This window comes from Phoenix dactylifera, chromosome 11 (genome assembly GCF_051530095.1).
Source record: "Phoenix dactylifera cultivar Ajwa chromosome 11, Ajwa_hap1_PhDact_Kaust_v1.1, whole genome shotgun sequence".
NCBI classification, from domain to species: domain Eukaryota; kingdom Viridiplantae; phylum Streptophyta; class Magnoliopsida; order Arecales; family Arecaceae; genus Phoenix; species Phoenix dactylifera.
The window spans coordinates 5,101,407-5,128,213 of record NC_143200.1 but is presented as its reverse complement, the minus strand read 5'-3'; the positions used below and the strand labels follow the sequence as shown (position 1 = coordinate 5,128,213).

At 37.2% G+C, this 26,807-nt stretch overlaps 3 protein-coding genes across 10 annotated transcripts; 1 reads left to right on the top strand and 2 right to left on the bottom strand.

The window, feature by feature from the left end:
* Positions 1–2,180: 2,180 nt before the first annotated feature.
* On the bottom strand, positions 2,181–2,642 carry LOC148700577 (uncharacterized). Its single transcript, XM_088707870.1, has one exon. The coding sequence runs from the start codon at positions 2,640–2,642 to the stop codon at positions 2,181–2,183; it is 462 nt and encodes a 153-aa protein (XP_088563996.1).
* Positions 2,643–5,872: 3,230 nt separating this feature from the next.
* Positions 5,873–17,013, top strand: LOC103707821 (uncharacterized). 7 transcript variants are annotated; one of them, XM_088706581.2, is made up of 3 exons: positions 5,874–6,924; positions 7,053–7,145; positions 16,653–17,013. In XM_088706581.2, exon 1 carries the CDS (start codon positions 6,000–6,002, stop codon positions 6,861–6,863), a length of 864 nt encoding a protein of 287 aa, XP_088562707.1. In that variant the 5' UTR covers positions 5,874–5,999; the 3' UTR covers positions 6,864–6,924; positions 7,053–7,145; positions 16,653–17,013. The 7 variants fall into 7 exon arrangements, with proteins under 7 accessions (XP_088562709.1, XP_026660717.3, XP_008790711.3 ...); XM_088706580.2 differs by having other exon boundaries at positions 16,640–17,013; XM_088706582.2 differs by lacking the exon at positions 16,653–17,013 and adding an exon at positions 12,459–14,219.
* LOC103707820 (uncharacterized) lies at positions 16,450–25,450 on the bottom strand. Of its 2 annotated transcripts, none has more exons than XM_008792485.6 (4): positions 24,387–25,450; positions 24,111–24,161; positions 23,889–23,961; positions 16,450–16,908 (listed from the first exon to the last, which is right to left on the bottom strand). In XM_008792485.6, exons 1-4 carry the CDS (start codon positions 25,031–25,033, stop codon positions 16,753–16,755), a joined length of 927 nt encoding a protein of 308 aa, XP_008790707.5. In that variant the 5' UTR covers positions 25,034–25,450; the 3' UTR covers positions 16,450–16,752. The 2 variants fall into 2 exon arrangements, with proteins under 2 accessions (XP_008790707.5, XP_088562701.2); XM_088706575.2 differs by lacking the exon at positions 16,450–16,908 and adding an exon at positions 17,151–17,617 and having other exon boundaries at positions 24,387–25,445.
* Positions 25,451–26,807: the final 1,357 nt, after the last annotated feature.

Here is a 26,807-nt window from a genome sequence, read left to right as displayed (position 1 = left end):
CGGCTTGGATTGCGTTTTTCCATTTTGGCCAATCATTTCTATGTCGACATTCTCGAATGAACTTCGATTCAAGATCCTCGCTTTCTTTTATTAAATCAGTAACTACTGCATATGCAAATATTTCATCAACCATTACTTTATTTCGGTTCCATCTTTTTCCTGTAGTGACATAACTTATTGAGATTTCTTCATTCTTAATATTTGCAATTCTTTCATCATTTTCAAGCGCCTGACACTCTTCTGGAGTTGTTTCTTTAGTTATGTCTACTACTGGATTTTGTGCCATAACCTCTTCAGGAGGATCAAGAACTAAAGTGGTGCCAACTTGTTTATAATTTTGCTCTCGTCTCTTTCTTGGATATTTATCTTTGGAACCAAGAGGTCTACCATGCTTCTGGCATGCGAGAGACTCATTTGCTAATGTGTTAGTAGTTTGTTCCTTTGGAACTCCAATTCGAGCAGGAGCATTTATAGCTGGTATATGTGACTTGGTTACTTTCTTAGCATCAGTAAATGCATCTGGTAATTGATTTGCAACCTTTTGCAAATGAATAATTTTCTGAACTTCCAGTTCAGCCTGATTTGTACGAGGATCAAAATGAGATATTGATGATGCATTCCATGAGAGTTCCTGTTTTTCTAGCTTTTGTTTTTCTCTCCCTAATCCGGGGAATATTGTTTCATCAAATTGACAATCAGCAAAACGTGCTGTAAAAAGATCTCCAGTCAATGGTTCAAGATATTTAATAATTGACGGAGATTCAAATCTAATATAAATTCCCAGTCTCCTTTGAGGACCCATCTTTGTGCGATGTGGTGGGGCAATTGGAACGTATACTGCACAACCAAAGATTCTTAGATGGGATATATCTGGTTTTTTGCCAGAAACAAGCTGTAATGGGGAGTATTCATGATGAGCAGTTGGCCTAGTTCGAATTAGTGCTGCAGCATGTAATATAGCATGTCCCCAAACAGAACTAGGCAACTTTGTTCGCATAAGTAATGGTCTAGCAATTAGCTGCAGGTGTTTAATCAGAGATTCTGCTAGACCATTTTGTCTATGCGTGTGGGCCACAGGATGCTCAACAGTAATCCCAATTGACATGCAATAATTATTAAAAGCTTGGGATGTAAACTCTCCTGCATTATCAAGACGAATTTTCTTGATTGTATAATCCAGAAATTGAGCTCTTAACCAGATTATTTGGGCAAGGAGTCTCATAAATGCCACATTACGGGTGGATAATAGACTAACATGTGACCAACGTGTTGAGGCATCTATTAATACCATAAAATATCGAAATGGTCCACATGATGGAATAATAGGCCCACATATATCCCCTTGAATCCGTTCTAAAAATATAGGAGATTCAATCCAAATTTTAGTTGGGGATGGCCTAGCAATCAATTTTCCTTGAGCACAAGCAGCACATGATAATTCATTTGATAAAAGAATCTTCTGGTTCTTTAATGGGTGTTCATATGAATTTTTAATAATTCTTCTCATCATTATTGCTCCTGGATGACCTAAGCGGTTATGCCAAAGAACAAAAGTCTTTGGATTGATTAACTTCTGATTAATCACAACATTGGATTCTATTGAATTGATATAAGTATAATATAATCCAGAGGAGAATGTTGGCAATTTTTCCACCATATGCTTCTTGCCAGAGATAAGCGATGTAATATAGAGATATTCTTTATCATTCTCATTTATGGTCTCAATATGATAACCATTTTTACGTATATCTCTAAAACTTAGTAGGTTCCTTTGGGATCTACTACAAAACAAGGCATCGCTTATTGATAATATTGTTGCTCCAGGCAACACCATACATGCTCTTCCGAAGCCTTCAATTAGATTTGCAATACCAGATATTGTATTAATATTTGCTTCAGCTAATTTTAGCTGGAAAAAATATGCTTTATTTTTTAGAATGGTGTGTGTTGTTGCACTGTCTGCTAGACACAAATCTCCATCATTGATTCCAAATGAATCCATATTCTTTAAAAAAAATAAAAATAAAGTACATATAAGCATTAAAGATGCATAAAACATAGAAGTTAGTAATTAAGAAAATGGAGCACCATATATATTTTATTACAAAAGAGATCATCATACAAAAATTAAAGATAACATGCTTCAAAGTAAAGTAGATTTCTAAAAGGAAAAACAAGATTTAATCATATTGAACATTTCCATTACCACTCAGGTATTCAAACTTTCCGTCAGCATTCTCAAAAAAATCAGAGACATCTAAATTGGTGATGTTCAGTGCATCTTGATCTTCAACAAAATTTGTTTCTACACCATTTCCTTTTCCTTTCCGTGAAGCTTGGTAAAGGTCAACAAGGTGTTTGGCCGTACGGCAAGTACGTGACCAATGTCCTTTCATGCCACATCGATAGCAATCACTTTCTTTATTTTTAGAGGACTTCAGTGGTTTCTCCTCCTTGTTTGTTGATTTCTTAAAATTTACGCCATGGTGGCCTCTGCGATACCAATGGTTATTACGACCACGACCATTACCACGGCCACGTCCCTGACTATGACCACGATCATGTCTATGATGAACAGATGATGCAGCATTCACTTCAGGGAATGGATCTGAACCAGTTGGTCGTGATTGATGATTTTTCATCAGAAGTTCATTATTTTGCTAAGCAACAAGTAGGCATGATATCAGCTCAGAATATCTTTTAAAATTCCACTCTCGATACTGCTGCTGTAGGAGCACATTTGAAGCATGAAAAGTAGAATATGTTTTTTTTAACATATCCTGTTCAGTAATTTTTCTCCGCATAATTTTAATTGAGAGCTAATTTTGAATACTGCGGAATTATACTCACTTACAGTTTTAAAATCCTGCAGCCGTAGGTGAACCATTCGTAGTGGACTTTTGGAAGGATCATATATTTCTGATGATTATATCTCTCTTTCAAATTTGTCCAAAGAACATGTGGATCTTTCACTGTAAGATATTCGGCTTTCAAGCTTTCATGGAGATGGTGGCGAAGGAAGATCATTGCTTTGGCGCGATCCTGCAGGGATGCGTCATTTTCTTCTTTTATAGTTTCTCCAAAATTCATTGCATCCAAATGGATCTCGGCATCAAGAGTTCTTGACAAATAATTTTTGCCGGATATGTCAAGAGCTACAAATTCAAGCTTGGTGAGATTTGACATTATGAAATAAAAGAGAAGAAAAATATATTACCACAAATAAGTGAAGACCCTTAGTTGGTTAGAGTCTCGTGCTGATAATGTGGTATGAAACTAAAAGTAAAAGTGATAAAGCAATAGAAAATAAAGAGAAAGAAAACACAAGAGAGCATGAGATACAAATGGCTCTTTTATTCTTTCTTGCTTTTTTTTTTCTCACGGTACAAGACTACATATCATCCATTTATAGGCCAAATCAAAGGCCATAAATACATTAATTAATTATTAATGATGAAATTGGAGGGTTATGAGAAGTTGAATAGTCATGGATGAATTCAGATGAATATCCATCTAGAGGTGAAGATGAAAAGTCAAGATTTTATAACAAAAATAGAGTTTTGGTGGCTGTTGTTTCTTATTATATATATTAAGGATGAGTATAACATGTTTTGCATCCATATATTTGGCACTTCCTCTATTTATATGAGGCCATGAATTGAGGTTAGTCCCTCAGATTATTATGTTACTTGGGAATGCCTTAGTGAGCATGTTTTAATTAGAAGGAATATTTGATTGATGGATGCAATAGGCTCATCGATTATAAAAGCTTATTTTTCACATCAAGGGTAGTATGGGAACTTTATTACTTTTACAGTAATAAGAGGTAAACCGAACTATGTAGAGTCTTGAGAATCTCTCTAAATGCACTATATTCTTTGCCCTTCGGGTTATATAATTGAGATATGATCATATTAAAGATGATAACTTAATTGGCTGGCCTTAAGTATAATTGATAGCTATTTGCAGCACAAGATGCACATACCAACCTAAGTATCTGACCTTCTTTTCTTTAAAAAAATTATTTCTAATGCTCATGGAATAACTAACATGTCTACAATTAAGTTTTTCATTTTGTTTCCCAAAAAGAAAGAAAAGGATGGAAAAAACAATATTTTCATGATTTTATATAGGAGTGGCAATTTATGACCCAATATGTTAATCCAACCTACTTTAAGCATGTTCTTGTTTAGCATAAATTTATTTGGGTCATAAAAAGGTCTACCTACCTAGACCTATTTATTTCATAGATTGGGTTCAATTTTGGACCTATGACCTATTTAACATGCTTTGACTCATTTAATAATTGGTTCACTTCATAATCTAAATCATTTAACCCATTTATGACTTAGTTAATGCATTTCAGACCCATTTAATCTAACCCGCTTATCCTATTTAATCTGTTTAACTTGTTTAACCCATTTAATCCGTTAAAAACACACTTAATATGTTTAAACTATTTAACTCGTCAAAAATCTACTTAACCTATTTAACCTAATTCAATCTATTTAATAAATAGTTTATGTAGGTCAGATCAAGTTATGTGTTTAAGAAAAAGCTTAGGTTTGCATTAAGATTTTTGATCTATTTAATACATTATTCGATTCAGGTTGACAAAGTTTTGACCCAACATGCATCCAACACGACCCATTTGCCATCTTAATTTAAGATCTATCATGCCTTCATTCTGTAATTTCATCATAAATATACCCAAATTTAACTTTTCAAATACATGTTTTATTTTTTTTAGTACTTCAAATTAGTTTGAAATTAGTAATCATTACATCTTTTAAAAGGTGAATTATAGGATCCATTTATTTGATGATCCCAAGCCTAATTACACACGAAGAAAAATTAGTTAGAAATGTGAGATTTAGTTTGTTGAATATTAACAGGATAGTATTTGCCTAGATTTGCTTTTTATTTGAATCTAGATAGATATAAACACAAATTTTAGCATCCAACCTATATTTTAAATCTACATTGATATTTGTCCAAAAAAGTGGATACAACTATGGATATCTAAATACTTGAACCTATTTTCAACCCTATTTAGTTTATAAATTCTAGAGGAAAATATTTTAAAGACTCCCTGGTGCACAAATCTTTTGCTAACAAGATTTTGAATACATGCTGAAAAGTTGTTCCTATATTTTGAACTCAATATTTTGAACTCATAATATCTAGGTAATAATGAAACAACTTTAATATTACATTAAAGTTCACTTTTGTAAATAAAATAAAAAATATATGACATCATGGACATGTCCCATATAGTGATATTTTTAATATGGCCCATTGCATTTTAACAATCACTCTTTAATGCATAATATGGTTGATTCAAGAAAAAAAATAATAATTTATTAGAATCATTAAGATCCACAATAAAAGTCATACAATTAATTAAAACAATAAAACATATAATCACTCTTCTGATTAAGTCAAAATATGTGTATTTATCAAGCGAAAATGAACAGGTATGCAAACAGTAAATATCTTATCATGTCGGATCCTATCCATCAATTAGACTGCCAAGCATTACTCAGCCCCAGCTGCAGCCATTGACTTGCCTTGATTCACAGTCAGCCGAGTCAACTCATTTCGGAAAAATCGCGCCTCCTGTCGGTTACTTCCACCGTCGGTTCGCTGTAGAAGTAGGTGCAACATCCTCTTTCCAACCACCTTAGATGCACGACAACTGTAACATCCAAACTTTTCTTATCAAAGATAACGACTCGAGGCATAAAAGCGGTCACGATGTTTTACTGAACTCCACTAAACCGTCGGATTAACATCCGTCGGTCATCTAAGCACATTAGAGAAAATCCTTTCACCTGGCATTTCATCCGTGGCCGAGCAAAATCCCGACCTCGCATCTGAGGAAAGATCCCGACGCCATCCTGCTCCTTCGCTCCTGCCACTCGCCTCCCGAATCCGAACCCCCTACACTCGCTCTCTCTCTCTCTCTCTCTCTCTCTCTCTCGATTCGTTCGGCTCCAATGGCGGATCCCCACCCGCCGGAGGCCCCGGCGAACGGAGGCGGCCCGGCGGAAACCCTTGTCCCCGGCCCAGGCTCCAAGCGGCAGCGCCGCCCCAGCGTCCGCCTCGGCGAGATTGGTGACCAGTCCGCTGCCATCCCGTATGAGCCGTACGTACGCCGTACTAAACACTGGAAGCTTCCCTCCGACCACCCCAAGCCCCGCGCCCACTTCCCCAAGGACCCCTTCAAGTACCCCTCCAAGACCCGCCCCCTCACCACCCTCGAACCCGATGGCGACGCCCTCGACGCCCCCCCTGCCGCCGACGATCGCGTCCTCCTCCCCGTCGACGAGAACTTCGACCCCCACGGCGCCGGGATCAGGCGGGGGAGCCGGGACGGGAAGGCGTGGCGGGGCGGCGGAGTGAGGCGAGCGAGGTCGAGCTGGATCCCGAAGGTCGACGTGGGCAACGAGGGCGCCGACTTGAAATCGAGCGGCGGGGAGGACGCTGGCGATGAGGGCTATAGGGATAATTTGGAGAGTCCATCGGATAGGAATGATAGGCTGGCGGCAGCGAGGGTTAGGGTTTCGGAAAGCAGGGATTGTGGTCCTTGGGCTGAGGGGGATTTGCCATCGGAGACGGACAATAGGGATTGGAACAACCAGAACGGGTGGTGGCACTCGGTCGGGGATGGTGGCGTCCGATCCTGGCTCAATGGTTTGGGGCTGGGCCGGTACGCTCCGGTGTTTGAGATCCATGAGGTGGATGATGAGGTTCTGCCATTGCTGACACTGGAGGATCTGAAGGACATGGGGATTAATGCAGTCGGTTCGAGGAGGAAGATGTACTGTGCTATCCAGAAGCTCAGGAAGAACGTCATGTAATCGGTCCGCTTGCATGGACGGCATTGTTCAGGGAAAAGGATATTTTTGGATGCCTGAAATGGTTGGTTGGTGATCTCTATCTTCCATGGATCAACTTACAAAATTTCTTAGAATCTAATTACTTGTTTCTAGTCATAGCACCTTAAATTCATGTATATTTTGATGCTGCTCTGTGGTCATCAATGTTAGGCCTCAGCTTCTCACAACTTTTGATGGAGCACCATGGGAATGATTTGAGTTATGGCAAGTTCAAATACAATATAGGATTATAAAAAGAAGAAGGTGAAAAGTTTATCATATCATTGTTACTTATGGCAATGTTTTCTCTGCCAGTTGCAAGTAGAATATGTTGGAAGACTTCCGATGCAATTAACATTATGTATTTTGACCTTATTTATGCATTGTAGCTTCGAAGTCAATTTTTTTAGGAAAATGTTGCACTACGAAGCTGCCTTCAGTTACAAAACTGGAATTCATATACCTTCTATACTTTTCTGAAAAGCATGAAGTGTGTTGTTGAAGCTTATTTTATTTCCTTAGCCTAATATAATTATTGATTCTTGCAATGAATATAGCTTCCATGAAACTTTGGTGATTGATCTTTCTCATAGTCTATGATAAAGTTTGAGTGACATTGTACAAGAGGATGCTTTGAAAATTTGGTTCATGCATAGAGGCTACATCAGCAACAGGTCAGCCTAATGTTATTCACTAATTGGAAACTCTCCTAGAGTGGCGAGGATTATGGGTTATGATGTTTTGTGTAACACTACTTGAACTTTTGTGTTTTGAGCCAGGGGATTGCCATAATATCCACCTGGCTCAAAGATATGCACAAACCAGTTAATCTACTGAGAGTAATATATTGAGAAAAAAACATTGATACCATAACAGTTTATACCATGCAAATTAGGCCTGCAAGTATGAATGTATGACCATTTTCCTTTACAAAATCTTTCAGAAGTGTGAAGTTACTGCTTTTGGATTCAAGGGAGACAAAACGATGATGGGAAGAAGAGAAGAGAAAGTAGGCTGTTGCATTGGAAAAAGGAAAAGATCCATGAAGAAGATTTTTATTTGGATAAGTGCCTATACATAAATAGCACCCACATGTATAAGGGTAGGGGAAAAAACTGCAGAAAAGATTTGGGTGTTAGGGATAGTCAAGTCATAGGGGTCTCTAGAAATGGTAGGTTGAAACTTTTGTTCTTATTTTCCACTTATATTGATTACTGTGGCTCACAACTCACAGCCAACCTTACTTGTTTTTTTTTTAATAAGTGAAGACCTGCTTTCAAATGGCAAGCCCTTGCTACATATAGTAGTGATAATATTGATGTTGTTCTTTTAGATCACGAAGGGAATTAAGAGAGAAATTCGATTAGCTAAATCTTTAAGAAACTAGTTGACGTGATGTGGAGTCTATCCGGTGCAACTTTGAAAGATTTCGGTGGTGTCAAGGATTTAGTCTTAATTGAAGGATAAGATATTTGCTAAAGACGCTATTCCAATATTATAATACAAAAAATGGAAGGACTAGTCAATTTGGGAAGGATGTCTTAGATAATACTAAAGTATGATAAATGAAGTGAATTTACATCTTTGAAGTGATTGTCGTTGGTTACCATTAAGGTTGAAAGGAAAATTTTATGATCTTATTGTATGGCTGAAATTATTGTAACGATGAGAATGTTGGGTAGTCAGGAGCATAAAGTGGGAAAATATAGTGTAAGGTCATTTATACATTTGCAATGTTGTTTATAGAGAACTTTGACAGGGATGTTTCTTGACCTTAAGTTGAAGGTTGCAAAAGAGAGTGGGTAGTGTGGGAGAAATCAAGGACAACTAGGATGGAAGTAATGGGAGATTCTTTGAAGGTGCTAACTATTTCTGCAAACTTGGCTTCTTTGAGTGTATTTTTGTACATTTGCTTTCTCACGCAACTATTTTTTCTTCATGTTCTGAAGATACTACAGACCAAGGTACGCCATATCGGCCAGAACTAGGTGGTATAGGGCATACCATACCGGTTCGGTATCACCCGGCATATCAAAAAAATTCTATACCGTACCGTACCGACACTGTGCTAATGTGACATCGGTACGGGGTTCGGTACGAAGACCCACCTTGCTGCAGACTGTAAATAGTTTAATAGCAAACATGTGTTTGTAAGTTCTGTTGTAACCATGTAGATGTTATATATTTGTTAATATAGGATCTCTTAGAATTGATCGAAGGCAATCAATCTACACTCGTATGGATTTGAAATTAATTTCATATATGAGAAATAACGAAAATTTTGTTAAATTTCTGGTTGTTTGTTAATCTCTGCAGCCTAGGTCGAATCCACAAACAATGTGGTGTATTCTACAGCTCAATCCTTATTAGGGTTGGAATTAGGGGAGGTCGGATTAGGTTTCAATGCAGCCCTAGCCTGGCTTGAAAAAATTTTGGGTTTCTATCTGGGCAAAGGTCTGAACTCTTTTTTCAAATTCTGGACTGAGCCCGACTCAAGCTCGGCTCGAAGCTTGATTGAGCCAGCTCGGAGCGGGGAGAGAGATATCGGATGGGAGAGAGATTGGAATGGAGAGAGGAGAGAGAAGAGATGGTAGAGGGGGAAGAGAGGAAAGAGAGGAGAGAAATTAGGAAGGAGAGTGGAGAGAGGGGCTAGAGAGTGAAAAGGGGAGAGAGATCAGGTGGGAGAAAGAGGAGAGGGGAGAGAGATTTATTAGAGAGAACAGAGGAGAGAGATTAGGTGGGAGGAGAGAGGGAGAGGACAGAAAGAGAGATCGAGTGGGAGAGAGAGGAGAAGGGAGAGAGATTGGGAGGAGAGAGTAGTGATGGGAGAGACTGGGCACGATAGAGATCTGGTGAGTGAGAGAGGAGAGAGGGGAGAGAGAGATTAGGAGGGAGAGTACCTAAGGATGGTGGAGAAGGGGAGGTGAGGGATATGGACAGAGACAAAAGAGGAAGGAGGTAGGGCTTTTCTTAGTAGGGGAAGTTGGGGAATGAGACATGAGAGGAGGGCGAGAGAGAGAGAGAGAGAGAGAGAGAGAGTGGCTGGTGTGTCAGGCCTCGAGCTTGGTTCTATCCCTGGTCGGGCCAAGCATCGACCTGATCCCAATTTGAAATTCTTTTGGGGTCCATTATAGGCCCAATCCTAATTCAGGTATCCTCGAGCTTAGCCCATGGACTATTTGAAGTTGGCCTAGTCCAGGTCTATATCTAATCCTAATGCTTATGCGAAATTCTCAAAACAAAGAGAAATGATGAGAAAGATGAACTTTGATTTTTTTGTGTAAATCAATCATCAAATTGTTGCAGCAAGACACTTTTTAAACCCCCAAACCCCTCTCAGACTTTTAACTTGGACTCTAAGCAATCAAAGGACTCTTTCCTTGTTTCCTTTAAAAGGAAAAAGAAAAGAAATAAAAGAAAGCCTATCTTAGATTCACTATCAAATGAGGAAGAAAATAGTAGGGATCATCCCATTAGAGATTAGTCTCTTTTGGTTGGCCTTGAGAAATAGTACCAAGGTTCGACCAGTACTGGAACCCATAGAACTGAAGTTGGAAAATAGTTTGTGGACTTCACTTAAGTGAAGTCAGCAAACCATTTGCTAATTTTATTTTTTCGTAGACTTAAACTAAAGTCAGCAAATAGTTTGTATATAATGTTAACTGAATTAGATCGAGCAGATCCTAGTTTGGTGACAATGTCATAAAGAAAGATGAAATCTTGAAATAATATGTAGAACATTATGAGGAGCTGTGGGTTTAAAGTTGATAGTGAAGAGACTGATTCCATCCTCAATTTCTTCCTATCTTATTGGAAAAAAGAAATTGGAATCTAATCAGAATTCCCAATACATAGCAGACTTAGGGGTGTTATTGTCATTTCCTATCAGAATAAATATAAGGGCTTACTTTTCTATCCTAAACTTTTGTTGGAAAATGTGGTTGTTGATTAAGCATGACTTTATGGCATTTTTGTTCTCATCTTTATGCAGTCCCAAGCAAGGTTCACCATCTCGGTCGTTACCAGACCCTATACCGGTACTATCCTATTACAGTATCGGTACATAGTACGGTATGGTAGGGTTTAGTGTACCGAGTGTCAGTACGGTGCGGTATCGATCAGAATGGCAAATCTTGATTCCAAGGATTAAACCAAATATTTGTGGTCTTCCAGAAAAGACAAAGTGGAAGGTCTTTTGATTGCCTGCCTATTAGCCTATCTAATTGCAACTATAAGATGATTGCAAAGGTCTTGTCTAATTAGCATACTAATATCTTTCCCAAAATAAAATCCCCATCTTAATTTGTCTTTATTTTATGTGGGTGACTTGTAGAAATGTTTTTGTGGCTCAAAAACTAGTACATCCGCTTTTGGAGATAGTCCAATCTATTATGGAATTTAATGTTTGACTTGTTCCATTTGATAATATGAGTAGAAAGGTCATCATAAGAAACATGGATCAATTAAAGAATGGTTTCAAGGAGTTAGAGAACATATAAAGATGTCATTTTCCACGTTGCATATCATGTAATTGGAAAAGGGAATCCGCTTTTTGGTAATTGTTTCTTTTCACTATGCTTGCTTTTTAGTGAAGCTTGATCTTAAAATCTGCTTTGAGTTTCTATTTTAATATTCTTATAGAAAGAAGGTGTGCCAACAAATCTATTTTAATATTCCTATAGAAAGAAGGTGATTAATTTGTTGGCACAAAGTTGGCTTTCTCTTGTTTGTCAATGCATTTATTCATGATAAAAACATTCTTTGGCTAGTCAACCAAGTGGAATCCTTATCTTTGTCTTGGATAGTAGGCAAATTAATTTCATAATGATCTCCTCCTCTATAGGACCTGAGGACTTGCAATGAGAAACTGAATGAATAGGAGTATCATGTTGAATTTGGCATGTTGTACATATTAGGTGTTTGGTTAATCCTATGAAATGGGATTGTGGTTCCATCTATAAATTTCCAAAGAGATAGCTCATTTAGATGGTAGCTAGAGATTTTCAATATTTTCTTTTGGCCTGGCTAAGTTGGTGATGTGAGCTTCTCAATCCATCCCTACGAAGATTTTTGTAAATTGCTTTAGCAATGCATTATGCCTCTGATCTCTAAACCAAATATAGGAACCATGTCCCTTTTTGCCAATGGGAAAGATTTTGTCATATCGAAAAATCTTTTGGAGCTGACATCTAACAACTATATATATCATAATGTTTCCTAATTTTAGAATGGTTCAAAATACGTGTATGGTCGTAGAACTCTTTCGACACAATTTGACTCAAAATGACTTTTAATCAACATAAAAACTTGTACCCCAAAACTTCACATTCTAATAAATATTACTTCTAATCACTTGGACCATAAAAAAACCTAGTTTTTGAGGACTATTTGTCATTTATCCTAAAGATAAATGTAAAAATCAAATAAAATTTGAAAGCAAACTATTTGTTTTCTCAAGTCATATTATTTTGTTATCTGAATCTCATCCTTAATTTCTTAACAACTTATAGATTTATACTAATTTATTAAGTCGACATGATCTAGTTAAGGTTCAACCTAATCTTTTATTGTGAATAGTGGTGAAAGGTGACTTGTCAAAGGTGCGCCCAAGATGCAAGGCTGACCTTGATGCAACCATAATGCCTCTTCTACCTCAAAGCGAGGTGACTGTATTGAAGCGCACGCAAAGTGTGTCTTATGTGCATCCTGGAGGAGGCAAAAGGCATATGTTTATGATTGTATGTAACTATGTATTGTGTATATATGTGAAGGTTGGTTGTAATTGTGGTATTGTATGTTTTATTCTTTGACTATTTATGTGGATGTGTTATGTGTGTACATGCATTTTGTTAACTATTTGTCAGTGTGACTGAAATTATTTGTTGCGTTCAAGGTTTGCTAAACCGGTACTAGAGATCATACTAGCCGACGATTGGTTCGGTATGGTACATGTCCATACCATGCCATTCTGCGGCATGTCAAAATAAGGAGAGAGGAAGAGAGAGGAAGGGAGGGAGGGAGGGGGAGAGGGAGGAGATGGGAAGAGAGATGGGGAAGGAGAGAGAGAGAGAAACCCTAATGAAGTGGCATACTTGAGAGGTCTCCATGTGGAGAGGGCGGTGTGGTTCAAGGATTGCAGTGGCTGTAGGGGTAGCAGGCTCTAGTTCTTCATGGCGAGGGGCTTTCCAATGATGGGAGTTGACCGGAAGGGGGACAATTCTGGTGGGTTAGGGTTGCGTTCAACGTTCTCCTTGGGGACTTACGGCGGCTGGTGCTTATGAGCGAGGGTTTTGGAGGTGGAACCCTTGGCCTCCTCTGGTGCGAGAGGGTTTTCATCGAGAGATCGAGAGGTAGCACGCCAGTAAGGGGTGGAGATCGAAACCCTAGGAGAGGGGGAAGAGACGCGAAATCAGGACCGTGGGGAGGGGGGAGGGAGGATCGGGGTTTTATTAAGAATCAAACTATCCAGATCGCCCAAACTATTCTGGTTCTTGATTGATTCAATTCGGGATAGTTTGGCCAATCTTGGTTGTGTTTGTATATTGATTTACGTTGTCTTTGAATTGTGTTATTTTTTATTATCATATATCTTTGACATCATGAATTCATTATATGTATATGTATATATATTCATATAGATACATATACATACATATGTAAATATAAACATATATGTGTTTACATGTATAGACATATATATTATATGTACACTCATAAATTGTACATACATAAATACACAGATATATAAACATACGTACATGCATAACATACTTATGTACACATGTATGTACGTACGCATTTATATGGATCCTTATAATCAATTCATGATGTTGAATGTATTTGAGATTAAAAAATAACATAAACAAACAGAATGCATGCATGATCCCATGATTCTTGGTTGTTGACCATAGTATGATCGATCATCAATTTGAGGGGTTTCATTAATTGGATATCTGATGGGATGATAGAAAGGATCATGGAATTCGAACTTGACCATCTTCATTGGCTTCATGTAAATAGTCAGTTCTGTCTATTGGATCTTCCATAACTAGACAAAATGGATTGTCAGCTGAATCGACCTGTTGATCCTTGATTGTGGGATCATCAGAAAGCTGATTTTCTATCTTTGAATCGTTTCTATTGAATTAGAAGCAGTTGAATCATCGAGCTTCAACTTCTTAATATTCACTCCCTATTAAATTCCTATAATATTTTCTTTTCTTTCCTCATGTAACCATCCAATAATAAATATTATGTGATATCGGGATATGGTGCAGCTCCATGTGCAGGCACAGCAGAAAGTTAGGGTGCTGCACATGTCAATACTAGCACATGGGGGCATATTGCTACCGGTACATAGATGTCTCTGATTATAAGATATTATAAATTATCTTTAGTTGATTAGTGAAATTTTTTTACTAGATCAGAACTTAAAAAGCTGGTCTGCATAGTCCCTTTCAAAATATAAAATTTAATCAGAGCAGGTCAATTTTTTACTCTAAAGTATGTAGAAAAAATAGCGCCCGGATAGGCTCGTGAACCCAAATTTTTGCATGTTCTCATGATGGTTAATCAATGTGCACAATAAATTATGTAAGAAAAATGTTCTTTCTGGTTCAATACAAAATTCAAAATCTATTATAGTTGATTACTATTTTGTTGGCCTTCCCCTTAAGGCCAAGTGTTGGTACTGCCCTTGTTTAGATACTATGGCAAATAAAACTAATTTTTCTGTACATTCATGAGATCTTAGAAGGGAGGTTTGAATTACGATGTTCTTCTGGAAGATGGTTTTTAGCTCTTTATGTGGTGCGGTTAAGTCCTTGTGGGAATCTGATTTCATGGGTTTTTGTATTTATCCTTCTGTTTCTTGTTATGGTCCCTCTTTTTCCTGGTACTTGATTGGTATGATCAACTTGTGTATTTGGCTTTTGAAGAAGGCAGGGCCATCAATCTTTGAGTTCATTAAGTACAGTGGCAAGGCTTTTGTGCGCTCTAGAGCTGAATATGAATCTCTTGTTTGTATCTAAATCGAGAGCCAAAAAATTTGTTAGTCCAAGAGGTGATATTGTGACAGTGTTTTCATTATCTCAGGAGGGGATAGAAGTAGGCAAAGTAGTTAGCTTGTTTTGAGCGGTGGATAAAGGGGCAAAGTGCTTATAGGAGCTCTGTGATGGTTGCATGCCCTTGAGATTTTTTTAAAAAAGGTGTAAGATTGAAAGAAGACCCGTGGCATTTTAATGATCAGAGATTCAGAATGTTGGTGACGGAGGGTTAGCATGGTGAATGGCAGCTTAGCTTCAAAGCTGAAAGTTATATTAGGAATGCATGTTTGTGGATTGAGTTCAAATTTTTTACCTGGGACAAGCTTTAGAGCCTCAGAAGTGTGAAAATTTCGAGCATAATATTAGTAGTACTTTACTCCAAAAAAACTGCAGATTTGTCAAGCAATATAATCTGCCATTCTCTTCTAGGTGGAACAATTAGAATCTGACATTTTCTGGTTGGCTTCAACAGCAATCTGTATTTGAAAACTCTGAAGGGTTCCGGTTCTGCAAGTGTTACATTTGCAGTTTCTAAATTATTGTGGCAATGTTTTCATTTCCAACAAAGGCACTTTGTTTTTTTTCTTGTTTTAATGAATAAATCTTCACCCTTATGTTCATCTGGTAATTCACTTCGTGACCTAATGGTCACCGTGATGATTTGTTGTTGCTCATTCTCTTCTTGTGATGTGATATCCATTCTTCTTGATTCTTTGTTAATGATGTCCTGAAAATAGATAGAAATTTTGGACCTATAACTTGACTCTAAATTTCATTGTAGATAAGGTTCTCAGGAATCGCCTTGGTGGATGAAGTTCTTATGCCTCATGGACAAGCTTCTAGCTCTTCTATATTCTTTGCTGCTGATGCTTGTGCCTCAGCATATGTCCTGTTATATAAGATGCAGATGCCTGGATAATATCTTTCATCAGCATAGCTCTGTTTTTTTTTTTTTTTTCCCGCTGCTGCTAGCTGTGCATCAGCATCTGCTTGTTATATTGTATGTGTGAATGGTTTCTTTTTTCAGCTTGGATGCTGTGTTGGCGACTGAACAAAAGCAATTGACATTACTGTTGATGACAGTAAACCTCATCTGTTTCTTGCATATCATCTGCTATAGACACAATTACACAAACCTCAACTGTGGCTCGCATACTCTAGATGCTGCAACATCTTTTATGACTGCCTGGGATGAGTATTCAAGGATCCGTAACTGATGTTAAGCACGTTGGGCAGCAAGTCATTGCTTTGCACACAAGTGAATTAAATACTTTTATCAGTGACCAAAGCAGTCGCTCTTTAAGCCAGTGTCCTTGGAAGTGAATTAAGTTGTTTTATTACTGAGCAAAGCAGTTGCTGTCTGAGCCCTGGTCTCCCTTCAGATTCTTTTGTTTGCTTGGGTCCTACTGATTATTTTTGTCACTGCTAGCTTTTAATTATGTAATTGGCCATGTTCCTGCTTTCTTTCTCTTTCTACTTCAATGGTTTAAAGCTCATGCAAGGCCATAGGAAAGCAAGCAAAATAAAGCTGGCCAACAGAAGTAATACTTCCGAGCAAAGTAATAACAAAAGAAAAAAAATAACAGGAGGATCTGAAATTAGTTAATTAGATAGGAAAGCCCTGTGGACATGGAAATGCACAATCTACACTTAATTTTATAATTCTTTATAATTTCTTGTACCTTGTTTTAACCTAGAGTTGGTATCTCCAAGCTCCTTTGTTCAGATAAGTTAGGCGAAGAAGAGGGACCGGACCAGCGGCGAGGCAAAGGATTCGAAGATCAAAAATCTCCATTGGAGTGATGAGTGCTGCCTGAGGGATGCAATTAGCAACTTCTGTTGTATCGAAGGGTCATGATATGTTCAGTGCTGGGCGAGTCAGGAAGCAATTCTACTGCCTCCCTCGAACTCCATATTTGGTCCCGAACATATTGCACTGTCAATGAGGGAGGAAGCTGGTGGCCTCTACATGTAATCACTACCTGATTAGTTTACATGGATGTGTTAGAGTGGCAGAAGAATGATGACCAAGTAGTAAATAACAGGCATGAATAAATCAGTAAGCTTTGGACACCTATTCATCTCAATTAGACTTTGAAATCTTGTTCCATGGTCTATGTCATCCCTGAAATCTGACAAACTATTTACGAGGTTGAAGAATGATGCATCACTAAGAGGTTTTGTTTGTAAGTTCGATGAAGGAATTACTTGGTAAACTAGTGAAGAAAAATTTACATACATAAGCATTAAGCTTCTAGCAGAAGTATAAAAATAATCAGCAATCTAGGGGACAATCTAATGTCTGATTTTGTGTTATGGTTGTATCGAAATCATTTAGATTCTTGTATGCATAAAGTTTGCATAAATTCTACAAGCAAATAAAGCTACTCTCCTGATATTATAAGAAAATCTTCTATATTCTCAGAATGATTGCTGTAATCATCTTGATTTAGCAAGCAGGAGTGTGGGTTTAATTCTTGGATGATGCATCTATGAAAATTTAGATTTGGATAATCATGGGTCTTTTCATCCTTATCTTTTAAAATAAAATAACATAAAAACATAATGAACATAGACATGATATCTTGATTTAACCTAGACGAAGCCTTTCACTGTACTCCACAGCTCTGTGTGGACAAAACTCCATCTCCTTGTCAGCACTTGCTTTCCCATTAAGCACCAGTATGGAACCTATGGTCCCATGAACAAGCAACACCAAAAAAATATTTTGTAAACTTTTTTTAATGAAAATAATTCACAAACATAAGTATACAGCCTTCCTACATGAGCAAATCGTTGATAAAACTCAAAAATATAATTTTATTTTAACCCAATCTATTCTCCTTATCATTCACAAAAGATGAGAAAATATTAGGATAACAATTAATATCATCTCAATTTTTTCTTAGATTTGAAACATATATGTTTCTGCGTCGGGAAATGACCATTTTATTCCTAGAGAACAACCAGCTTTGTTGTCCCACCTGTAGATGGCAAGAAACCCCATGTATTGCACTGCATGCATGTACTTGTATGGGAGTAGTTTTATCATGTGACAGGTGCAATAATACTCTAGAAAGTGAAATTATCAAGCTAATGGCAAAAATATTATCATTCATGTACAACTATCTCATATTTGATATGTTATGGTTCACAAATGGGAATAACCAAGCAGCTTGTTTCCTAGAAATTGAGTAGCCATCTCTGTACACACACATACACATTTGCATACATATACATATACCTACACGCACACTAATGCATTTATCTATACACACTTATATATCACAAATAGTACATTTCTATATAAATTAAGTCATACAATTAAGAATTAAATCATCTTGAAAGAAGCATAGCTCATCTTTTACTTTAAAGCTGCAAAAAGTTATAATGATCATAGAGACCATCCCATGGCTTATAAATCTAGAAACTTTTTTCCTACAAGATATGTTCATGGGGACTAGAAAAACTAGTATTAACAGCTATAAATTCACAACATTTAGAGATTTTGGTATACGAGATACTAAATGAACATAGTAGGTTCCAATTTTGCTGCATGGTTTTTTATTGTAAACCATACAACATTAGCAGCAGACCTAATTAATAGTGCTTAACATCAAATGTACTGTCACCCATGGTTCAAGGCACGATTTGTGCGGCAAATTTCGGAATGATTAGCTAAAATGCTGAGGAAAGTTGTACCAATTCCTCAAGTTAGGTTTGGGTCATTATTGGCTTATCCTGACTAATTTTGTTGGTCAATACAGTTGTGTTTGTAGTTTTCTTTGGCTCGTTTAGTTGATCCTTTCACCATAAATTGGTGCAAAGTGTACTGGTTGCGTCAGCTTAACCTATCATCTATAAGCTTATTTGTTAATTATCACATTATTAGATGAATATTTCCATGGTTACCACAAAATATTTCTATTATAAGTCTAGAGATTCTTACAAATTGATAAGAGTTAAAACCAAGATAGCCTTTCTACTATTCAAAAACTGACTTTAATAATTGATAATACTAACCCTCACAACGCCACAACATTGATTTGAAAAATGAAAAAGAATGACTTGGATGCCTCATGAAAGTTTGTGTATGTTGATAGACTTTAATTTTTTTTTTTTGACTGCTGCTGATTTTATAGACTTGAGCTTTCTTATATATTGGTCTATAAAAATTGCATGTATGCGATTCTTTTTTTCCTTTTATCAATGAGAAAAAGGAGTGACACACTCTACCTACTTCAATGAAAGAAAAGTGCTGGAAAAGTATCAAAGAAAGTCTGTTTAAAACTTGATATTCTGAAAAGAAAGAAAATATATTATTTAAGTTTTGGGCTAAGCAGGGGATATCCGACCTTCAAAATCCTGTTCGAGTTGGAGAGATGGATTGAGAGAGAACTAATTTTTAGTTGGATCAGATCCAAATCACTAAGCTGATAGAATAATCCAATCGTAAAGCAAAACGTACAAATATGCATGTATTGCACTTTTTTTTCTTGTTGTCCCACGGATAATTAAGAAAGAGAAGTGGCTGATCCTTTAGGTAAGCACGCCGAGGAATCAGCCAACGTATAAGTTCTTTTTTTTTTCCCCGCCTTCCTCTTTACCTAACGAAACGTGACACGCAAACAAAAAGATCATTTCATGCACGTCTCTCTCACGTCCACTTTCATATTCCTCCAACCACAATGACTACAAATTAATAAAGCAGAGTGATGGGAACACTTCCATAAACCCTAACCTCCTTGTTTTCAAACCTTAGAAGGCTTTATTCGTGCTTCTATAACTCCCATGCATTCCTCTCATGAGCTCAACAGATCACGGTCTACAAGTTAAGGGGAAAGTAGCCTCGTTCTTTTTGCTTATGTTCTGATGCTTTCCGCCTCACCTATTTGGAATCATTTTGTTGTTGATAAAAACTCTCTCCCATGCAATGCCTTTCTCTATCGCCTATCATGCGTTTTTGTTGTGGATGAGACGATGGGGCCTTTAATATTAAAAAAGGTGCCCCACTTAGGGAATTGATGTGCATGCTAATGACTATTCAAAAGGGTGGGGGGGGCTTGTAGGGCCTTCTGTTAGCTGCCGTGAGCCATGCGAAAGCATGACGTTGAAATGTAATCATAGTTGAACATGTTGCTTGGGTTGCAAGGTCAAAGCATATTCCAGCCTAATGGCAACAATGATGAAGATGGTATCTCTAAGATCATGTCATTACAGTGGTTCACATGCATGTTTTCGCTAATCTATAGCTTTCATCAGATGTCATTCTAGGATGTTAACATACTAGTTTGCAGTTAAAAAAATAGGACAAGGGGACTTTGAACATGGAGTAATATGAACAGCTTGACAAATTTGAAATATCATCACGCCATGAGGTAAGCTAACACACCGTGCCTTCAGTATTTGGGTATCAATCATTAAGAGAGCATTTTCCTGTTCATTCAAGTGATATATGCATCTCATATAGTTTCAATCATTAGCTGTTTAGGGACAAGGCATGTGTGGAAAGGAATGCGCAATGCATTGCCGTGACTGATCGGAAACTATATCAATATCTTTACTTATCTGCCCCATCCCATTCATTCACACCACTTTAGCATCTACCAATGCAATTAATTATACAGAGTGCAGCAAAAACTAGATATTATGAGAAACGCAACGGATTAATAATGGTCCAGAGTTGACCTTAGAAACAACAAATAGGAAATATATGAATGACATGAATATATTTAAACAGGTATATTCTTGTAAAATTGTATACAGCAGGAATGGTTGTAGTATTATATATGTTAGACACCAATCTTCATGTTAACAGTTCATAAGGATCATGCAATTAATAGAATGTTAAAATAAGGAAGAACAAGATGTGGCTGATTGATAAGCAGAATGCAGGTGGTTGGTGTATTAATCTGGTCCAAATTGAAGATGGTTCCCAGAAAACAAGATGAATTCTGAAATCACCAACTGAATCTTTTTTCTTTTTCTTTTGTCTCTTTTCTAAATTACATTATAAATCATCAATTATCTCATTTGCGTGAAAAGTCAAATTTTATGAAAGGGTTCAAAGTTTTATAAATAAATTATGGCTGGATATCTTTGGTCCTCAAGCAGTCATCAGACAAAATGAATACAAATCCAAAAAATTGAAATACTTTATTCTCTTCCCCAGTAAAAGAGAACCTAAATTTCTGAATTCAAAGTATAGTTCAAATTAATTTAACCTATTATGAGTAGATGAGATTAAGAAGTCATGGAAGCATAGCATAATATTTATGAAATCTTTGCAGCATTTTGATCTCTTGTGTATAAACAAAATGTTTGTTAATCCTTATCCGAGAGATTAAAGTAACTCCTGTCAGTTAACTTAAAAACGATGTGCTGAAGTACATGCTCATCTGCTTTGGAGAAGAACACACAATGGAACAGACTCTATATATAAACAACCGGCTAAAATTCTGTAAATAGCGAAAAGACTAAATGAAACATTGCTTAAGCCATATGTTTGTTAAATATTCTGGCATACCTATGGACACAAAGGCAAGAAAATCCATAAGTATGATAATCCTTAAATAAATTCATTCTTGAGTATACAGGTAGCACTGTGGAAGTTACCTTAATAAGAATACAAAAGCATCTTTTAATTTTTACTCATAAAAGAAACTATTCTTATTTTTGTTTAAAAACTATCCCCTCAAAAAAGAACTTAAATAAAGATAAGAAAGGGAGTCCCATCAAAAAAGATAAGAAAGGGAAATGCTAGGTAACATGGTATCTTCTAATTCGTACCCAAGTTTGCATTTGTAATAATGCAAAAAAAAAATACCCCATATATATATATATATAAAGAGTAGAGTAGCCTTCGCAAAATATTCATCTAGTGATTAGTATAGGGGTAAAATGTGTGTTAGCAAAAATGTTCTCCACCTACCTTGGCTTTATATTTAAATTCAGAGAATATATTGTCAACAACCCAACTGCAAAAGCTAAAAGGTTGGTAACCTATAGTGAAATTCCTATTTTAATTCCTCCGAAGAAGAACTTGCCCATCAAAAACCAAAGCATGTGAAAGAAGGACATCAATTTTATGCAAACACTGACTTTCCTTTTTCTTTGTAAAACACTAAAAATGTATGTAATTTTGTTGAATTTACAATTATTAATTACTTCCATCTTGTTGCAATTTGTTTTTGTTTTAGTTTTTCTTCAGTTTCGAGTTTTATAAATTTAGTTAATTTTGGTTATAAACTTGCCTCGTAAATGTGTTAGAATTTTCTGGTTTTGACACTAAGAGAACAAACTTCTTATAATTAGATATGCGGTTTCTTTCTGATGCAAAATCTCCTAAGCATGGAAATGCTAAAACTAAGAAAGATGGGTATCTAAAGGGATAAAAAAGAAATCTGCTCAAAAAGAGGAATGAGAAGAGTGAGAAGGCACCTAATTAGTTTGAGGAACAGATCTTGTCTTTAGGTATCACACACACACACACACACAGAGAGAGAGAGAGAGAGAGAGAGAGTTGATCTTAGTGAAGCAAGATTAAGACGGGAGATAAGGTGAATATTGCAGGCAAGCTCTAACTTGCATCTAGTCCGAACCTTGAGATCTTTGAAGGCAAGAGTCTAGACAATCATTTTTATGTTAAGCTTACCTTTCTAAGCTCTTTAATTTTTCCTTACCTAAGAGGAATCAGATTCCTACCTCCATATTAGATTATTAGCACTGTAAATGGGGAGCACGACCTCTAACCAGTTTAGAAAGATAATTATTATGCTTATTCTTTTGGCAATTAGATTCGGCAAAAATAAATGTTTTTTTTTTTTTTTAAGGACATGTAACTGTGGAAAATGAAAAGGAAAAGGAAACTATTTTCTGAAAAAGTGAAATTTTTTTGTCAAATTTACAAAACTCGTTTCTATATTATTTTAGTTTAACCAATGTCCAAACAGTCAGAAAATTTCACTTTTCCAAAAACTTCGGTTTTCCAAGCAACCAAATTCATGCCCTAAATAGAAATCATGTTTACTCTAAGGATCGAATAAGGATAATAGGGAACTACTTTGTTCTATTTTATACCCACTTTCTTATGCATCTATTTGTCTTGTTTAACAAAAAAAATGATCTTGATTAAGGTCCATTTGTATACTCTTTTAATATAAGTAGAATGATCTTGATTATACCTTGGAACAATAATTCAGTAAACATGTAATTTAAGAAGAATTAACAGGATTTACGAACAATTCAATAAAAAAAAAAACAAGACTTAGTTCACAGTTTTCAACTAATAACAAGGACAATAGAATTTTTGGTAAGCAAGTAAATGGCGAAAAGGCCATTATTTGTAATATTTCTAACATTAATCATGATGCAAGCAACGCATGCTATATGAATTTCTCACTTCCAAAATTTTACAAGATAAATGGTTTAACCAAGACATGTCTTTACCTCTAATCTATGGCTTATCGAACCTTAAAGTAAAATAATTTCTAGAATGGGTCATAGGCTGTCAAGAACACACAAAGCTAACCATCTTCACCTTAAACACCTACAGCTAATAAACCCCTCACCACTGCTGACAACAAACTATTTACCTAACCCTATTTGTCCCATCCAAGGTCAGATAACGTTGATCATAGGGAATAATATTTTGCCACTCAGGTACACACATTTCAACTTAAGCGTTCAGCATAAGAATCCTTTGGGTTCTCAAGTTCCTTTCACTCCAACACCAACCATGTAAGAAGCTTTAAAGCCTAGTAGGTGCCTAAAACCATGTAGATGAACTCATGCATATGGCTCTGATCCTGTCTATGGGCTTCTCTCTTGTCAATCTAGGCTTCATTACCTAAGCATGATGAGCAATTGAAGTCCTAAACAATGAATACTCTATATTCATATCAGCTACCAACTATCTACAGACATAAGGAAACAAATGGCGAAATGGCTGGAGTTTAAATACCTGGGTTTCATCATCCAGTCCAAGCTTATCGGCCAAGTATTTCATCAACAACCTAACTGTCATCCTCCCGTCCCTGCAAACCAACCAATATTTATCAAATAAAGAGCATAAAATCCAGTATCCTAGAGGAGAAAATAGAAGAAAAAACTGAGGTTAGATGAGTATTTCAGAAAATAAGGAAAGTAAAACAAAAGAGATGAGACAAAAGGGTAGCAAAAGTACTTGATCCTCAGGTAGCTCTTGGATATCTGAGGCAAAAATGGTTCTTTTTCCCTGCATGAATGAAAAATAGTGAGGAGAGGGAAATCTCACACACTCCGAATAAAGAAACAGAAAAGGAAACAAAGAGATTGGACTATCTTCCTTGTTGGATCACACTGCAATTCTTGGAAAGAAAAAACTTATACACGCATAGGAGTTGAACATGCATGATAGATAAATGATCAAAATCTAGAATTAGGTATTGATCCTTGCCCTCAAAAGTCTCCCACAACTCACTGGTTTTGCGCCGGCTGGAGCACGAACCACACCCCGGTCTGCCGCCTCGGCGGCGGGCTAACCACCTTCATCACGCCGCCCATCTCCACCGAGAGGCTGAGGCTCCCTGATGGGCACATGAATTGCCCCCAATTATAGCTTGTTAACATTGGCAGCGGCTTTGAGGAACTACTCGCCATGGCACGGACACTCCTACACTCCATCGAGACCTCCCGCCCCGCTGATCCCGGAAACAATGGCGCCATCGTCGGAGCACCGGCAGCTGGCAATCGGGGCTGCAGTGGACCGGGTAACCTATCAGAGAACAAGTTGAGCTCCGGCAGCCCACCCCTACTTCTGCGTATGCTACTTTTGCTCATCGGGTCTACTGGGGCGCCATCATGGAGCCCTGAACCACCAGACGGGCAGGTACCGATGCCTAATCGGAGCCACCCTTGGGAGTTCTCATCTCCTTGTTTCGAGCTAGTCCGCCTCTCCCCTCCGTCCTCCTCCTCATCACCGCCGGCGCTGCCCCGAGGAATCCCCTCAGCCATTAGGCCAGGTACTGATGAAGCCTTTTCATGGTGGAATTCCGACTGGATGTCATCGAGATGGCCACCATAGCTGTCGTAGTGTTGCCGGAGAAGGTTACGTGCCGGGACCATCATGTTATATTGATTCACCGAGGGACTGCCGCCGTCCGATCGTTTCCATGAGGGTGGTAGCAGTGCTGCAGATACTTAAGCGATAGAAGAAGGAGAAGGTTTGTGGGTAGTGGAAAGAGGAGAAGGAGAAGAAGAAGCCACAAGAGTGGTGAAGGTTGCAAGAGGGGGAGAGTGAGATTAGGTTTTCTTCTTCCCTGGTGGGGAACATCGGAGAAGACAAGGAGAAGAGAAAGGATGGAAGATCTCGCTTTCCATTATTCCACCCCCCAATTTCAGAGGCTTGTGGAGATGAAATAGTTAGGGAGAGAGAGAGAGACAGAGGGGGATGGTGGGAAGTCCAGCTACATCTACGTAATTTATATTTTAGTGAAGTATGATTGGATCCATATTGTAATATGTAAACAAGTTCATGGAATTTGGATGGTGTATTTGTGATTTGAATCACTGGCGCTAGAGAGAGAAATTTTCTACGTCTGCAAGTATTTGTGTTTCCTAGTAGATTAGTTTGGCGTGTTAGAAGTCTACATTAACACCCACGTGTTATTGTTCTGTTGAAGAAATAGTATTCTATTGACTATGAATAGTCATGGGATATGTGAAACAGGATGATACAAGATAAACGAAAATGATGAGATCAACTGGAAAGAGACTAGAGGCCTCATTCTTCCTTTTTATTATTTAAGTAAATCTTCCAACAGGTATAGCAATTCAAAGGGAAACGTGGAAGCCAAAATTCTTTCGAACTTCAATTTTTTCTTTTGTATGTTAAACTTTGCTTCTTTTTTTTTATACAAGGGCTGCTCATCCTAGTCTAGTATAGTTACAGCCAACAGAATCAACGACAACAATCTGACAAAACTGTAGGAGAGGAGTATCCTGATCAGTCCAGAGAACCCCTCTAGAATGTTGTGCCGTATAGATGGCAATCTAATTAGCAGCTCTGTTCGTCTCCCTATACATATATATGCAGTGCCTAAAAAGCATTACATCTCTCACCATCCGCCAGGTATCGCCGAGTAGGAGATTTCTGTCCTCTCTCCGCTCCTTCTCTCGCAACCAACCGATCACCGTGGCCGAGTCGCTGCCTCCAAGTTGATGCGCTCCACCTTCAGTCTCCGTCTCTTTTTTTAGATGATTTGAATTTGATTTTCTAATTTTTTTGGGTAACATGCAAATTACATCTATTATGTAATAATTAATTTATTTCTTACATTAATACTATGCTATTTCATTGAAATCTAATCATGAATTAAGCATGAATTTCAACAAATATACCCCATATTTATATTACGCTTATTTTGTAATTAGAAAATCATCTACTACAAAAAAGACGTAGAGCAAGCTCTACCTTTTTATATATGTTCTCCACTTGCTTCATACTTCTAAGGTGATCTCAAGATTTATTTCAAAATAAAAGAGAAAGTTGTTTGATGTCCTTGTACATTGGTTTCATGTCTTTTAATTCAAGACACTTAGGCATTGCCAACAACTCCATTGAGTTGGCAATGGCACCTTATTCTGCTCGTGAAGCATATGTTCCGATTGCAACAACAAATGATCATGCATATTTTAGATGGAAAGTTTTTTGAAAATAAATAATATTGTATCTTTTACTTTCACCTTAGAGCCACATGAAATACCATTTTTACCAAAAAATAAATAAATAAATAAATAATATTGGTTTTATTTAATTTGTCCAATATGCACCTGCCTGGAAATTGAATATAGCTACAAACCTTGTAAAGAATTAAATGAACAAATAATTGAGTTTATATGA